This window comes from Xenia sp. Carnegie-2017, unplaced genomic scaffold (genome assembly GCF_021976095.1).
Source record: "Xenia sp. Carnegie-2017 unplaced genomic scaffold, XeniaSp_v1 HiC_scaffold_2, whole genome shotgun sequence".
NCBI classification, from domain to species: domain Eukaryota; kingdom Metazoa; phylum Cnidaria; class Anthozoa; order Malacalcyonacea; family Xeniidae; genus Xenia; species Xenia sp. Carnegie-2017.
Genome location: NW_025813482.1, coordinates 6573178 through 6591002, shown reverse-complemented (window position 1 = coordinate 6591002; position 17825 = coordinate 6573178). Strand labels below are relative to the sequence as shown.

At 32.4% G+C, this 17825-nt stretch overlaps 1 protein-coding gene and 2 long non-coding RNA genes across 5 annotated transcripts; 2 read left to right on the top strand and 1 right to left on the bottom strand.

Annotated features, from left to right (window-relative positions):
* Positions 1-340: 340 nt before the first annotated feature.
* Positions 341-12103, bottom strand: LOC124440274 (serine protease 23-like). Of its 3 annotated transcripts, none has more exons than XM_046990630.1 (3): positions 11992-12103; positions 3247-3779; positions 341-1281 (listed from the first exon to the last, which is right to left on the bottom strand). In XM_046990630.1, exons 2-3 carry the CDS (start codon positions 3776-3778, stop codon positions 791-793), a joined length of 1023 nt encoding a protein of 340 aa, XP_046846586.1. In that variant the 5' UTR covers position 3779; positions 11992-12103; the 3' UTR covers positions 341-790. The 3 variants fall into 3 exon arrangements, with proteins under 3 accessions (XP_046846586.1, XP_046846587.1, XP_046846585.1); XM_046990631.1 differs by lacking the exon at positions 11992-12103 and adding an exon at positions 11179-11331; XM_046990629.1 differs by lacking the exon at positions 11992-12103 and adding an exon at positions 11114-11129.
* Positions 3773-5979, top strand: LOC124440280. Its single transcript, XR_006946639.1, has 2 exons — positions 3773-4570; positions 5412-5979. It is a non-coding gene; the product is annotated as an uncharacterized LOC124440280 (long non-coding RNA).
* A 3378-nt stretch (positions 12104-15481) lies between the features above and the next one.
* On the top strand, positions 15482-16232 carry LOC124440640. The gene is made up of 2 exons (XR_006946706.1): positions 15482-15551; positions 15665-16232. It is a non-coding gene; the product is annotated as an uncharacterized LOC124440640 (long non-coding RNA).
* The last annotated feature ends 1593 nt before the right edge of the window (positions 16233-17825 follow it).

Here is a 17825-nt window from a genome sequence, read left to right as displayed (position 1 = left end):
TTTGACCAATCTAGTATTTTTTTAACAATCGCTGCCCAAAGATAGAGGAATTGAGATAAGTGAAAGAGAGATCATAGATGGAAAATAGTGGAAGCTCCAAGCTGGGACACTCAAAAGTGAGCACCCATTGAATAAAAAAAAGTAAAAGGAAGAGAAGTCAAGCAAAGTCTGTCGATGACTTTGAAATCAATATATTTGTTACATTTTATCAGACAAGCATTGACGTTTGGTTCGGAGTTCTGAGAATTGGCGAAAGTTTTAAAAAAATGGAAATGTTAAGATTAATGTTAGTGGGACTTCACAACAAAACAAGTCCAACAATGAGGAACTGTGGTCACTGTTGCACACGTGAGTAGAATCAATTTAATTTTTAAAATACATCATGAAAACATTACAATTGAAAAGTGATGAATACTATTCCTACGATATTGGTTATACTTCATGTATGTACACAGATTGTTGTTTATATTCTTCCTCTGATATTTTATTTTTTACTTAAGCAATAAATTATCTCATGTATTACACACATCTATTCACTATTCTATGAGTGGGCATACTTAGTAATCGAATATTGAAATAATAATAGAATTTAAAGACTTCAATTTTATAACAGCATCACCATACAGTTCAAAATATCAAATGCATGTACAGTAAGCATGGATATTATACAAGTTTTTATGGATAGTGGTTCATGATGTGGTTCATTGTTTCTAATGAGAGACCATTGTATATCGACTTCATTTTAGTGTAGCGATATCTTTTCAATCTCTGTATAGGACTACATGTAAATTCAACAATTGCTCTCATCTTTTATCCATCTGCAAATGTTTCTTTTTTTACTTTCCGTTATTGGATTTATTACACTAAATATCCAAATGCGGTTTCTTAGTCTCAATTTAACGGAGGCAATCACAAGTCCTCTTACTCCGTAGCTATCATTTGATAATTTCAAGTAGGCACCAGATCCCGACATGCCCGGCGACATATAACAGTAATTCATCAGCAAGCCGTTGTATATGTGCTTAGAAGTACAACGAGAGTTCCACATTGTATTATCTTTTTTATTTATCGGGAAACCATTGAATTGTAAGACATTACTATCGTGCTCGTTGAACACAATTGGAGTCATATGTGGTCGCGGAAAAGTTTTTCCAATTTCCAAAACTGCATAATCATGCTTTGATCTTTTTGAGGGTATTCTGGTTAGTTTGTGCCAGCTTTTATCAACATATACTTTGCGCACCTTCCTCCATTTTGGACGGCCCTTCTTACGCACGATACCTGCGAATTGAAATAAATGTATTGCCAATAATTAAACAATATGCTATATCAATTCAAAGATACTGTTTAATGTTGTTTCTTAATTTTATGATGAATACTGAACAAAGCAAAAACTTGAGATGGCTGTTCATGGAACCCAACTCACTTTAGGCCTTTAAAAGAGGTCGATCTTATCTCAACTTTCTTATTTTTCATTTTAGGAACATCACTTGTAAAACAATTAATGTTGTGTGAGAGCGAAATAAAGTGAAATTTTATCAAACAAAGTTAATTTTTGAAAAAGTCCGTTTAAAAATTGTGCAGTTTCCCGTTTTCGAAGTTTGCTAACAATAGCAGTGGTGGATCAATAGGGCAAGTCAATATACTGCTTCATTTTCAATTCAAAATACCGTAGCAATTAGTTTATTGGTTGAAAAATTCTGCAAAAAAACATTTTGAAGACAAAATTTGACCAACATGATTTTTTACAAAGTATTTTGAATTTTAAATATAACTTCTTTAATGTCTTCCTATATAACCTAAATCCGATACTGAAAAACAGATCGTCCACATTATGTTTATACATGCAGGGGCGAAATGACAATGTTTATATAACAGGATAACAATAGTTGACCCCATATTTTTTTCAAACCTATTTTTAGCAAACAATAATCAGTACAAACACATAATAATGTCGGGATTTAGAAATATCATAATTAATATTGGTTTTAGGTGAATACAAAATTTTATGTTTCTTTGATAAAAACGAAAGCTCAGTCATGTCATGGTAGCTAATATTTTTGTTAGCAGATCACACACAAAGATAATTTTATGTGTGATTAAAAGTTAATGAAATATTTTAAGAAACGTTTAAACAATAAAAGGACTAAAATAGATAGCTCATCAATATATATTTTATATTTAGCTGCTATTTGCCCTTGGATGCACATTCTTTTGTCATTTACAACAAGAACAATCTATATTTAGATTCTTTAACACTAGTTTATAGACATTTTTTTAGCAAGAGGGGTTATAAATCGTGTTAAACTTTATTCATTTCAATATGTGAGTATGTGTATGCTTAACATTTAGTAATATATGATGTATGTAAAATTGCGAAACTAAGTTTCCTAAATCAGAGGGATTAACAAGTTTAATTGTTTAAAGAATCTGCTTTTACGTAGAAAGATTAAGAAAGAATGCGTTTTGTCGTGGCGTAATGAAATAGAGCCATTTCCAACTCTCTGGCAACTTCCTTTCCCTATTTTCTGACAGCGCTTGTCTTACAAAAGTAGATTCAATCGTAAGCAACAAATTTCATTCGTGCATACAGTAAACAGTGTTTTCTAGAATATTCTTCAATTAATTGAAAACGACGCAAAGTCGATGAATCAATATTCAGTTAAAATTTAATGACAAACCACAGAATCAATTAAGAATAAAAAAATTTCCAAGTTTTCAAAGAAGTGCTTTCGTGCTGATTTCCTTTTTATTATTGTATTGTTTGACAAAGATAAAGATTTAAATATCTACACACAATTAAAGTGTTTCAATATCGTTTTCTCCAGTGCCTCCTTTATTGGCTCATGTAGGGAAAACTATAAGACTTAGCTATCAATGCGCTCGAATTGCCTTCACTATTGTATTTTTTGTATTGCAATTTGTCGAAAGTGAATTCCTTTTTATTGGCTACTATTCTTAATTATGGTTAGTGATTTAACTAAGTGGAATTGATAATCCTTTAGTAAAGGTTGTCTTATTCTTGAAGCTTTTAACTCATCAGTACATGGGCCTGAAAATTTCAAAATTGACCATGGCGCATGTATAGTTACTGATTGGAGTATAATAAATTATCTTGATGGTGAATTGATTGTGACAACAGTGTTGGGCAGCGTTTCGTCTTGTAAAAGCAATAATGATCTCCTACATCTAGGGAATGCATCCATGGAATACGGCATGCATAATTTTACTAACTAATGAACTTACCAACTCGTAATTTTTTCACTTTCCTTCTTTTATTGAATACGCAATGTGCTGCTGTAAGTACGTGCTTTGGACTAATTAACGTTCCAGTGCATTTGCTTGAAATCATCACAGTGGCAGCATACGGCATTGTCTCCGCATATTTTCTTGTCGTAACTTTTTGTGAACTGACCTTAGGTACTCTATCAACTGATCGCTTTGGTCTTCTGGAAACACTGGTCTCTCCCACATCGCTTGACATATTTTCCATCGATGCAATTATCTCTTCTAAGTCTAATCTGCTTATAATACTATATAGGTCAACGTTGTCAGTTGACAACTGCCAATCATAGTTGGCGTCATTTTCGCTCAACTTCTCGGTCATGTCATCATTTCCTTGTCCATTTTTAGCAAGAAAAGCATTCTCAGAATCCAAACATTTGCTTGATACAAAGTTCACCAAAATGCACAAGATGAAACAGATATGAACAGCAGATATGTGTTGACGACTGCCATTTCGTGATATATGTCCACGAAAACGTTTACTCCAATTCATCCTATGCAATACAGAGAGTTATCAGTATTCAGTTACCCTCAAAGAAGAACAGTGATATTTCAACGCTCAACCAGTTGTCTTAACCACTAGACCGGTAATTTTATGTACAGTCAGCTCTACCAATGCAGTGTATATTTGAAGTGTTAATCGTTGCAACAATACTATATCGCAGTGACTTTAGCTTGACATGTGTTCGCTCGTTGGCGAAATATAGCTTTTTAAGATTCCTGGCCACCTTCTTCCACCCAGTACGAGTTCAAAATGACGACAAAATATCCGGTAGCAGATTATCATGACAAAGTAAGTATAATCACAACTGATTGTATTCCTACAATATTTGCTTATTACGTTCATACTTCACATTCCATAAAATTCTCCTTCAAACATATTGTGTGTTTTGTTTGTGGCCCCATATGACTAAATAAAACGCTCAAAATTGCTGAAATACCTTTGAAGACATTGTTGAGCAATTTAAATTGTGGATGATTTGGAAAAAATCGTCAATCCAAGCGATGTGATTGCATATATTCAGCAAATGTGTGGGGTGTAATTAGTTAAATTAAGCGGAACCTAGCTGAATACTAAAAATAATTTTAGTTCAACCACAAAATTTTTTGAAAACGTGCAAAGAGCAAGTGAAAATAGGATTAGATAAACATTCAATCAACATTCTTGATCAAGTCTATAGAAACGGTGAATACTTCATTTCAAGCTTTTTTCCTTTGTCTGTGTACGAGATTTGTCACATATTCATCATCATCCAGTCAGAAATTGATACACCTATGTACACAGGTTAGTGTTAAAACAACTTTAAATAAATGCATAAGTTGTTAGCACGACTATTCTTCCCCTTTTCGACATTTAACATAAAGATCAACATCTCCAAATTATAAGACCGCCAGCGGCTAAACAAAAATGATTCTTTATATTTTGCGCACTCTGTTGGTGCTTTGTGTTTATATGATTTTAAAATGCATCAATTCTTGTAGAAATTTTCTGTTATTTGTAACTTTGGTTATCAAACGTTGCGCTTTGTTTGCAAGTTTAACCTGTTGTTAGCAAAACATTCTAAGTCAAAATGTTTCCTTATAGAGACAATTTGTCTTCATTTACTTATTTCTTTGATCCCCCCTTTTTTTTTACTTGGGACGGAGCCTAGACATATAAACTATGACTAGAATTAGAGATATTATTTCGGACATAAATATCTTTCGACATAAGGTTATTTTAATTTTGAAAAAATGTAAAACTTGTTAAAGTAAGCCCTGTTGACGCTGAATGACGACGGGGTTAGCAGCTGTGACTTTGTTAAAAGTTGAATTACAACCAAACTGACAAACAAAGCAGGTTGATTAGCCGATGACCGTCCGCTCCGTTTAATGTTATTGCAGTTTTTTGTTTAAACATATAAGAGTTAACATAAAAAGCAAGTCACATCATCACATTAGCATTGCACTTTGCTTTATCAGCAACTGCCACGATTTTCAAATGAGATCTATGTATAATTAAGATTATACCATTATTTGCACTTTGCTCTGGAAGATCAAATTATTTTTATTCTGTTATAACATCGTCCTACGATAATAGTGACATGTAGTCAAGGTTACATTAGTCTGAGTTGCCTCTGTTATAGGTAAAGACAGGATGAATGAGTTGGCAAACGGCAATCGGCGATTAAGCAAAGAGACTTTGATGTTTGGCGCTTGTTGAAGCTTAAGATGTAATATAAAATTCTTATACATATAAACCCAAATATATAGATTATTGTTTAGTTGTGAGATTGTAAAATATCTGTTTAGTTTATATTTGAGAAAAAAGAATTTGAATTATATTTGGACTGCCAACATGTAAGAACTATGTTAATAAATTTCAAAATGCTTAATAACATGGTAAAATCATCTAAGCTGTCTTCGTATATGATACATGCAACACTTAGCCATTAGCAATGATCGCCAATCATTCATTACCACAAGTGAAATGATCATTAGGCACAAAATTTGTCTAGAACATCGAGTATCAATTAGGCTGTTTCATAATGTAAATAAACTAACTTCATTTTTGAAATTTGTAATTTTTCTTCTCTATGTAAGTGATTGTTTTTCCATTGAAATTAGAAATATGATTGCTAGTTTCATATATGTATGCATAAATATAAGATTATGATTTCATATTATAATTTTGTTATTTTGGCGGAGTTATAATTTTACTATAAGCAGTTCTTTGTGTGATGTTGTAGTTGATTTACATCATGAGAACGACGTTACGATTGCACCACACCAAACACTTAGTTACATCATCCAGTAGACCTGTTGACCTTAACTGACAAAGAACTTTAACGACATTGCTGAATCAAACTTCAAACGGAAAACTCCAACTGATAAAAAATGTCTATTGAAATTAAAGTAATTAAAGTGAAATGTTTTGAGGAGTTCCCGTTCGAATGTTTTGATTTTTTACGAGGAAACTAACAAGACTGCGAAAAATCTGTTGGCTTGGACATTTAGGGACACCTGAATCCAATGGTGCAGCGTGCGAGTTTATGTGTACCTCTCAGTTACAATGCATAACTTAAAACTATGAAAGATGCAACTGTGCTACATATAAAATTTTTTACATAAAGGTATAACTTCTATACGTGGAACAGGAGTTGTGCTTATACTATGATAATGTAAATACTTCATGTAAATACTTCATAATGTTGATATCTCATACGATAGTATTTAGATATAGGAAATTTGGTATAAATCTAGACAAAGCACTTAATTTGGTTTTGAATTAAGGATTCATATCAAACATGTAAGTACTTGCTTTTAGGCTACTCCGTAGGCTACATTCTTTCTTGTATCGATAACAATTACATATATCATAGTTATGTATTCACATTCCAATTGAATTTGATTTAAACCTTTTTGCAAACAAAATAATTAATTGTGTCTATATATTTTTGTAGCTTAATACCTTGGAATTTGCTCTATTGAAAACGATTTTTACGTCGCATTTAGAAATCACACAAGCTTCAAATTGCAACTCAACACGTATACAGTTATTCAATGAAACAATTTCATCGGCAGTTGTTCATAAGTAATTTTTTGTATTTCATGACGCTACGGATCTGTATACACCAGACAAAACTGTTGCTCATACAGCAGCTCATATAATGAATTACCGCTTTCGGTTTACATGCACTAGTCACTCAGTTGTGTCCATGAAGAGTTTATTATGAACGTTGTAAACACGTAGTTGACGAAAATTCAAAGTTTTTGATGGAAAATGAATGCAAGGCATTTCCTGATCGAAGATTCTATTGAATTTAGATATGAAAGGATTTTTAGTTACAAAAATGCTTGAAATAATTACTAAGACGTCATTTCATGTTTAGTTCTGATGTTTGTCACACTAAGTATTCCGCAACAAAATTACTTCCATATTTCTAAAATTAGTAAGATTTTTGGTGTTTTTGTAGCTATAAATAAGATCCTTTTCATTTTTAAAATACAACTCTTTGTTTGCATAAATAAACGGTAATTTCTACTTAGAAAGAAGTTTGCTGGAAATGAACTGTTGCCAACGATTTTAGATTGGGTGTATGGTTACAAAGTTTTGTCATGTGCATAAAATGTTGAAAATGTCGCCATCTAGATTTAGGCAAATTCCACAAACACCAGACATGAGACACGGAACTAACAGACTTTTATTTCTTTTACTATATATAGTCTATAGTATATCATGTTTATAGCTATCATATCCATTGTCATATTTGTTGAAATATCGTACGTGCAGAAATGGATGAAACGTGTATTACATAGGTTTAACGAGATTATGTTAAAGTGTATCTTATTCTATAATCCCAATGGCAAATTATCAAATAATAAAACAAAAAGTACAGTTTACTGCGATATCTGTTAATATATTGGCAGCAACCGCACAGGAATTGCATTGATACGAAATAAGATATTCCATAATAAGGGCATTTTTGGTTATTTCATTTTAAAGACTCTTTCACAAATAGAGGAATAGCACGAACGAAAAATATAATCAACTTTCTCTCACTTTGAACACCATATAAACAGTTGCATGCAACAATGGCAAAGTCCACCATCGAATCCGAATGAAAGAATAAAATACTAGATGGGTAAAATGGAGCTATGGATCTCCTAAAAGATCTGCAGAAACAGACTCGATTGTACAAAAGGAAATTAAGGAATTAAAAAAACTCGATTCGACAAGAGCAGTGACAGTGATTTTTCTTTCAGCCAACGACAAGAGGCACATGAGTTAATCCAGCAATTCAGGAATCTAAACTATAAGACCAATGATGGATAAAGACTTGTAAACACAGTTTTTATTCATTAAATGATCAAGCATTTGAAATGTGGGTTACAATCCTATCGGATTTTGTAGGAAACTGTGGTTTGTGCATCACACTTTTTTGTTTTGAAAAGTCGCGAGTGCAATTAAAAAAGGCTTAGAAATCGAATATATATTCATTTTCCAATACAACTTATTGCTATCAATGTTAGCGGATGGCATTCTAATGAATAAATTTATGCTATCGCAAACGGAAAACTTCAATTGCTGCACGAAAACAGCTTTGCGAATATCTGCGATGCTTGCATGATGGTAATTCGTTCTCAATAAGGTTAGTAAGTCGTAAGTATTAGATAGAGAACTTCGTAGGTCATAGCTATAGCCTACAAAGACTCGGTCGCAGATGATTAATATGCTGAAACGCTCTCAAAAATAAAATACGTCAATATCACCTTTTCAACACCATTGGGAATCATTTATGCAGACGATCCAAAGAGAAAATTTATTCGTGAAAAAATCTGTATTTCAACTAAAATTCCTGGATACCGTTTAAGATTTTTTAATTCCTTGTATTCTAAGAAATTGGTACAACCAAGACTTAAATATTCTATTAATGCAGTATTATAAGTAGATGCTTTTAAAGCTTCTATTATCATCATAACTCATTCAAGGATTTGTTTATCCACATGTCAAAATGGTCTATCCTCAAGTAGTTGAAATCCCGACTCAGATTCAGCAGATAAAGTACAATTGCTATACAATTTACTGTTTTATAAAGCTTTTTCTTGCAAGGTTGATAAAATTTCTTCTGCCTTTCATGCAAGAAGACTCAGAGAAAGCAGAGGCGTTAGTTTGAACCAGGCCAGCCGTGGTCGTTGAAGAATGGGGTGCCCCTTCAACCAAACTCTGACTACATAGACATTTTCTTAATACTCGTTAAGAGAACATAGTATCAACACTGCTTTTCAATTGATACACAGAAAAATACCAGACAGAGCTTTCAAATTACTACCAAGAACATGAATTCACGAATAACTTTCAAAGAGAAATATGAAATACTTCTACTTGGCACTTGCACTACATAAACCTACTTTTTTATCTTTATTTTCATAAATAACACCGTTTAGGCCCCCCCCCTTGCAAGCTGATTGTTTGGTTGCCCGTGGTTCTGCTCACCCAGAGCTCATAGCAATTACGCCACTGAGAAAAAGTAAAGAATGGATTTGACAGATATCCATAAAGTTAAAACTACCAAACAGTTTGGTAATCTCATACCCGTCTTAAAATTGAGAAACAGTCTTTATCAGTTAGATAACTGACACTATCAGTACACTTTCCAAATATCTACAATGTACAGTGTTTTGGCAACGAAACATCAAACTGGAGAGAGCATTATTATTTTGTGAGTGTGACGCCGAAAAATGAAGTGGAGAAGGACGATGATATATCATGTGAGGAAATGTGTTTTATCAAACTGACAATAACAAAATTGATGCACAGCTTTATGACTTAGAACAAACTGTTGTTGCCACAAGCCCACAACTACAAGCAAGTTATTTGATGATGAATTATATTATGATAGAGACAGGTGATACTATAGGAATTGTTGAAAATCGTGCAATATACATAGCAGACTGAATGAGGACGATCATATTACATCAAATTCATTAATATTAAAATCAATACATAAATCCATCGGATTCCTGCCTTGTGTCTGGTTTTTAAAGTATATAGTTTAATTGAATAGAGCTGCAAAACAATTTTTCTACAGCGTTTTCTAGGATACTTAGGTTGCAAAACTATAGTATGAAGAATAACAGATGTCAAAAATATACATACGTCAGCACGAGTCACGAGTCAAAGTATGTGCTAGACATAACCTGTCCTTTATAAGGAGTTAAATATTTCTGCAGACAATTCTCATTTGTTTATCACGGATTTGGAGACTTACTGCAATGAAATAAGATAAATGTTTACGCCTGTCTGGGTGCGTAAAGTCGTTAATTTTTACAATTTTGTGACAAAAAAGTGTGAATATCAGCTTTAATGGATGCTTGGCCCGTTGCTCAAATATGTAAATATGTCCATTAATCATTCCCGAGCACCACATTGAAAATATGTAAAGGTTTTACATTAGTAATTAGTTATATACGTTTGTCACTGAAGCAAACTGGTGCGCTCATTTTTTATTTGAATAGCAAATGCATGTTAGCAAACATCAACTTGATAATCGCTTCAAAAGTAGTATGAAAAACCATGTACCTGAATAACAAATAGGCAATAATTATTTATAATTAGAAGTAATAAGTACTAAGTACTATCCCCTTTAAGCCTTTCTTATTTACTATTGAACTATAATTTATTCGATAGTTGTGTTTTGTCATTCTAATATTTTCTTAGATATTATAATCTTAACTCTAGTTGCTGAAAAATGCAAATTTCAATTGCTGTGGACCCCCTCTAGATTATAAGAAGCTTTAAGCATTTTTAAACAAATCGGATCGATAAACTGAAAATTGTAGAAATAAAGAGAAAAATAAAGGAAACCTTTTAGAGAGAAATGCTAAACGCCTTCAGAGTAAAAATTGCTCTAACTCTTCAAAGTTTTGTTTTGAGCCTTTTATTTAAGACGACAAATAATTTGTTGATATTTCTTATTTTCTCAGTCATGAAACTTTACATTTTCTTTACAGTAGCACAAGAATTATAAACTCGATCGAAGTCATGCATATTGATCAGGGGAGAATTCTTTTTTATTTTATTTCCCTTTTTGGCATTAGATCTTAGGAACAGATCATTTTAATTGACTGCATGCATAGTCATTGTATTTTATAAAACCTTTGGTTACAGCCGTAAATTTTAAGTAAAGTGCATGCATATATTACCTCGAATAAATTGTCACGGTATTCACATAATTTCAATTTTTGCAAAAGTGATTGATTTTAGTTAGGCAATTAAAATGCAAAATTTCTCGACGTATTTTGAATATTCCCAGAACAAAACATAGGTCTGTAATATTTCACTCACTATAGTACACACCATCAGAAGATCATTTAACAATTTTGCAATACTTCATATTTTCATTAACGTACTTCCAAATCTGTCTTTAAGATAGGTTTTCGGAATGTTATACAACCGTGGAGCTAATCGCTTCATTTACGTCCATTAATTGCGCTAAAATCTCTCTTGCAGTACTTCAGTTTTTATCGTAGTGTGTTGTCTGGTTCTCACAATGCTACATATTGCTATAATGAAAACGTGTCCTGATTGGCAGACTCGGTGACACTAATATAGTTGCATCATATGAAGGTGTAAAATTTTGCTCGCTTCTTATCATCAGACATTAAAAAACATAAAAACTCTGATTAGAAAAAAACATGCTTAGCTGTTTACTAAGTTGGAGCTGCTTCATAAAGGAATTATAGTTTCTGCAAAACTAATTAACTAAATACATCTTTACATTCGCACATTGAAAAATACTGTGTGCTTAACACTTCTTGTTGTACGATACCACTTAAATTCACATCTAAGATAAAGACCTTAAATTCTTAAAATTGTTGGAGTTTCTGTGTATAATTCTATAACACAGCGTGATTTCGGTGTCAACAGTGATTTTCAAAATACCAGTGTGGAATCTGTAATTTTTTTAACTTGAATCCAATCCATAAATGCAAGTCAATTAAATGATACGTCGTGAAAAACGCAACTGAGTGAATTGATTTGAAGTTATTCGATGGAAAATTTGGGCTGCATTAATCATCTTTAATACATAATTTGATATTTAGGTAGATGTCAAGATGATTGTCTCATGTGTGCAAAATTTTCATTGCACAAGGCCAAAATGGGCAAAATTTTGCATGTAATTGAAATTACAAAATGCATTATATTTATTTGGTATTGCTTACCTGACTCAGTTGAATGAGTTCAGCTGTAGTACACTGCGTACAGTTTTGCAGAAACATTGAACGGTTATTAAAAATGGTGTTCCTTTCAAACGGTTGGTCTGATATGTAGTCAACAGCTTAGTGATAAATATCTGTAAACTCTTGTATATTTATCCGGTAATCAAATACCGCGAGAACTTTGAAAAAACAAAAAGACCTCAAGGGAGTTGTTTTAACCTACACAGTGAAATATTATAGACATCTTTCTGCATGGGTGGCTGATGCGATGAAGCTAAAGAGGCATTGTTGAATTTTATATAATTTCAGCTTCATTGGAAACTTTTATACATCGATTATAAATTATTGCTGCTATCCCGGAAATGAAGTGGATGGTTGTACATATCGTTTTAATTGTCAAATATTTTTTCAAGTTGCTTGCAAATCGTGAGTATAAGAAATAGAATTTTAATTTCGTCATTATAAACGTTCCAGAAGTACTTATAACATATTTTTTATGATATCAGCGTATTTATCTCGTAACTTCACCTTTGTTCATTTATGTATTGTATATCTGAACAACTGTTCGCAAAAACTTGCATATCGATTTGAGAGAAATTACGCATTGCAGTGTTAACTTGTGTAATATAACAAACTATTTGCAATGGGTAATCAATATTTGTGACTCGTACGTTTAACATATAAATGCATTTATTCACAAACATGCAGCTATTGATGAAGGTTGACCTTACGCAGGCGTCTCTGCTCATGTCCTGTAAACTGAATTTCACCCCCTGCAGTTAATTTGAATTGTTGTTAGACAAACTTAATACGATTTTGCGTGAAAAATCTCGTTGTTTGTGCTGTCGATATGATCACTCTTACTTTATCTCAGTCTGCCTTAAGTTGAAAACTCTTTCAATTTCGAACTTTAAGAGATGTTTTCTCCAAATAATACCGTCTTTTATTGTCCACGAAACGAGATAAAAACTTTAGTTTATCATATTGACGCATTCAGTAACGTCACGAATTCGTTGACATATGAGAAAAAATGAGCTAACTGTTGCATGGCCAACAAATGACGACTTTTTGTTGCACTTTAACTTGAGCTTGATAATTTATTTATTTGTATTGACAGTTTGATCGATAGTTGATAACAGTTCAATAAATATTTGCTTAAGATATGATATTTCTCTTGAGGTTTTATAAACCTCTTGCTGTTTTAAGACAAATATTGAGTAAAAATTTGCCGGTTACAGTATGGCTAAGATATTTAAGACCTGGAAAAAAGTTGAAGACCGTATATAGTACAAAGTTTATACTCTCTATGAACCCTCCACCAATTACCTAGCAAAAATATCTGAATGATATTGCTTATGTACAAATGAAAATTCCTACAAAAATGTGAATTTAAATTTAGCTACCAACTTGTTTTGCTATACGGTTCTGGCTCCAGTTCTGGGTCCTTCTTCTTTGAATTACTAAGGAGCTGCTCATACGAGCCCGGCTAACCGTGATGCAGCGAGGCGTTAAATGATTTTTGGCAAATGGAAACGATTCTATACTTATCATCAGATAAATCTTCTCGAGCAATTTCACAATATTCTGATTTAATAACTACGCAAAACATTTAAAATTGAAACAACCAGTTTTGCTTAATTTGAGAATTTCAACAGGAATGACTTGTGGTACTTAATAAACAGTTGTAATTTTTAAGCTTGAAGTTTTTCCTCCCTTCAATATATCGGAAAATTTAATGCCTCACTGAGCCCCAGTTAGCCGGGATCATGTGAAGAGCCCCTAAATAAAAAACATTAGATTTTTATGTCATGATGCATGCAGAACATGAAACACTATACACCAACATATGACCTTTATTGTCTTCTTTTAAAGTTCATTCTAATTAACTTCTATTCTTTACTGATTTCCAATATTTATATCCAAGGACGGCACTAGAATGATAATTGGGGTTGTATATTCATATATTCCTTATAGGCGAGTGACTTCTTTAATTTAGAAAACCAAAGTAACATCACAGAATTTTTTCAAACCTTTAAGACCATTTGTGTTAAATTTATTATATGTCATCAAGCTCATCCTCTGGACTTACTGAATGACACCTTTGCTGCTATTGCATTATGCCATTATTTTTTTGTGTTTGTTTTTGGCATGGCCTTTTTTGATATATTTTATTTAATTTTTTGTATTTTTATATGACAATGTTCTTAGAAAAAAATTACATTTTAATACTTGTTAGTGTAATAATAAATGTTGTGTATGATATTTTTCACGTATTTTTTTATTCACGTCAAACACGTGAGTAACCCGTTAATGGAGCTTTGGCACTATGAAAGTGTCCTCTCTATTCAAAAGTTTTGATTATACTGTACAATAATAAAGATAACTAAAAAATGTGCGCTGCTAGTATCTCTATCAAGGTTTTGCAAAGACTGTAGCTCGAAAAACCTTTTTTATTACACCCATGTGTATTCAACAATTGCATATAGCTGTTGACTACATAAAAATTTGACCCTTGTACATTTAAGATATATTTTTCACCATTCATCTCATGAGTTACAAGCACATATTTTAGCCAAAACCAATGACGTATCATCTTGGCAGCAATTCAAAATTTGTCTATATCGGCAAGACATCTAAAATGGTACACAAAACAATGGTGAACAGTATTGAATAAACACAAAAAATCAGTTTTGTTCGTGTAACCAAGAATGGTAAGTGCATGGTAAATATATCATGACATAGTAACTATGGTGACTATTAACATGACACGATAACTATGGTGACTGTCAACATGACATGGTAACGATGGTGATTATCAACATGACATATAACTAGAAGAAACGTTTGACACACAACTGAAGTCTTCTACATCAGATTATTATACATGCATTAACTATCAACAAATGCATCAATCTTGTTATTTGGTCAAACCAAGAATTTTCGTAACCAAAGATTTAAAAATTTACTTTCTTGCCAGCAAATTCCTTGCAGCGAGACCTTTAAATATGTGAATACTTTGCTTGATGAGTCAAGGAAAATATTATTTAAAAATATAAAACATTTTTATGTACAGTTCACACCAGCCTTGACTATTAGTTTGAATAATTAGTGGGTTAATAACAAACCTATATAAAAGTGGAAATCCAGCTTAAAAATCGATATGGACAACTCATATTTAAATAATGGTTTTGGAAAAAAATTTGAAGGAACCGATCTTCTGTGATAACTTTACATTCTCAGTTAGGATGACTTTTGTTGGTTTTTTAAAAAGTATGTATTGGTTTTACTGAATTCATTAGAACACTTTATTTTAATATTTTCTATCTTTATTATTCTTCATGACTAATTATAACCGAGTAATTTTATGCATCTTTCAGAATTGTTGAAATGTATTGTTTTCCATTTGAACTATGGTTGTGTTAGCTACTTATAGCCAATGTACAAAGCTCGTCAATGTAAACTGAATTTATCAATGAGATGGTTTTGGATGGTTCAAATGTTTGATGGATTCAAGATTTTTCTCAGGTTCTCATTCAAATAGTCAAGACTAACAGAAGATTACGGTAAGGGATGCTTTTCCATTCATATAAATAGCTGATATTATTTTACTTTAGTACTGAATAATTAAAACATACGAACCTTTAGTAAACATTATTATCCTCATTTATCAATTGAGATGAACTGGTGTACCTCGGCTATCTTCTCAGGAAAGTATCTTGATCTTGTAACACTGCCAAGACTCGCTGACGTCTTCATGGAATTTCAATGACCATACATGTGTAGGATATCAAGACTTGTGCTGTGGGGAAATTTGAAAAATCAGTTATAGTCTAAATATACTGAATGAACATGTTAAAGCCTAATATTGTGGCATTTTAATTTTTATATGCAAATTTTGAAAGTTTTAATCATCAATTGTATAATGATCCTGTGTCTATAAAACGATAGTGACTTGTAAACTTATATATCTGCAGATGTGATGTAAAAACAGCTTATAGTTATATTTCATATATCGACTGGAGGGCAATATAAAGCAATCAATCACACGTAAATACAGATAATGCATGGATTTCGTAAATTTGGCTGCAGTTTTCAACTTTTGCAGGATAATCTACTAACAAGGCCGCTAGGCGTTATAATAAAACCACTGTTAGTATGTATAGATAAAAACTTGGTTTTTTGCTTAGTAAGATTCTTTTGTTTCAATAAAACTAGCCAAGTTGCCTTTAGCTAGGCGTAAAATACGTGATTGTATCTCTGTCCCTTAGGAAAGCCTTCGTTCGTTTTTATCCGTGTCGTTGTTGATTATCATGCATTGTGTATCAAAATGAAGACCTTTTGAAATTGATGTAGTTAGTGTGATAATCTCAATGCTATTACTATGCTAAGTGTTTCAAATATTGTATGCTGTATATATTGCATATCTTGGTTAAAAGCACTGAGCTTTTTTGCTGCTAGCATAACTTCTATAAAACCTGGTTTTCACTAGCGACATAAACAAAACAAAAATAAAATACAAAAGAAGGCAATGAAGTGACTGACACAACACAAACATCAGAATCAGCATAAGCATAAGTACTGTAACTTGACACAAGCATAAGGTATGGAACAATAACAAATTGAAAAGAAAATCCTTTTTCTTTTATTTCCTCCGATCTCTGGAGAATATGCTTTGCTTTGTTTTATCGCTTGGGCTTATGTCACTAGTGAAAACTAGGCTTAACTGGAAAACATGCATAGTTATGCACTTGTGTGATTAGCATATAGAATGTCACTGTTAAAATTTCACAACAGATCAATTTCTAGATGTTGGCTGATTCAAATATGAGCATTCTTTTAATGCACCCTGTATATTGTGATAATGTTAGTGAAATGGAGTGAAGCTAAAAATACCAAGCACATTGGCAGAGCAAGTGAACTTGACGAAAGCGAAGCAAAAGATTGGTACGTGCTTTTAAAGCACCAAACAATGACGGCTTTTGAAGCACCAAACCCGATGACTATTTGATAATAGCAAAAAATTTGGGTGTACCTGTCATCAACAAGATAAGGAGTCGTTGAACAATATTTGCATGGAGAAAGAAACATCGTAAAAGCTTATAAGGAATTTATTAATTGTCTGAAAGCCATTCTCAACGAAAATTGTATCTCAAATTTGACGGCAACCACGAAAAATTTAACAAGATGTTTTATATTGTCGTCATTTATAAAAATTGTTTTCTCACACAGACTTAGCGTAGCCGGACTGTTAAGACTGTGAGTGACGGTACGAGCGACAAAAGTTTGAGAAAATTCCTAGCTGCTGGATTTCTTAAACATAGACCAAATTTTCAAAACGTTTATCGAGCATCCACGATCAAAGGTAGTTGATTATTATCTTTATTTTGTTCCTGTTCCTGTTTGCAGGAGGCATTAACAATTTATATGAATATATAAAATTGATATTATAAACCTCCTCCCCACCTTTTTTCATAAGTTTGAAAAAATCTCAAAATTGTCTTAAAATAAATGAAAGAGGGACACATTCTCCTCAGTTCCCTCCCCTGACATGTCTGTACCACACTATTTGTATTTATATATTAGAGAATAGAAGGGACATAACATTTCGATATCAAGCCAACAATAAAACGTCCTTATTTTTGGATTTGCATGAAAATAATTATTCTTAGTTCTGTGCAGTTATTTTTCCCTCTGCGTTCGTTTGGCGCATTGCTCAGTACACGGTTATTTAATTGAATAAAAATCATACTAGTTTTATTGGATCATATGAAACATTGATGTGGCTGATATGATTTAATCTTAATTGTTCATGTCTAAAACTTGACGAGAATTTCTAT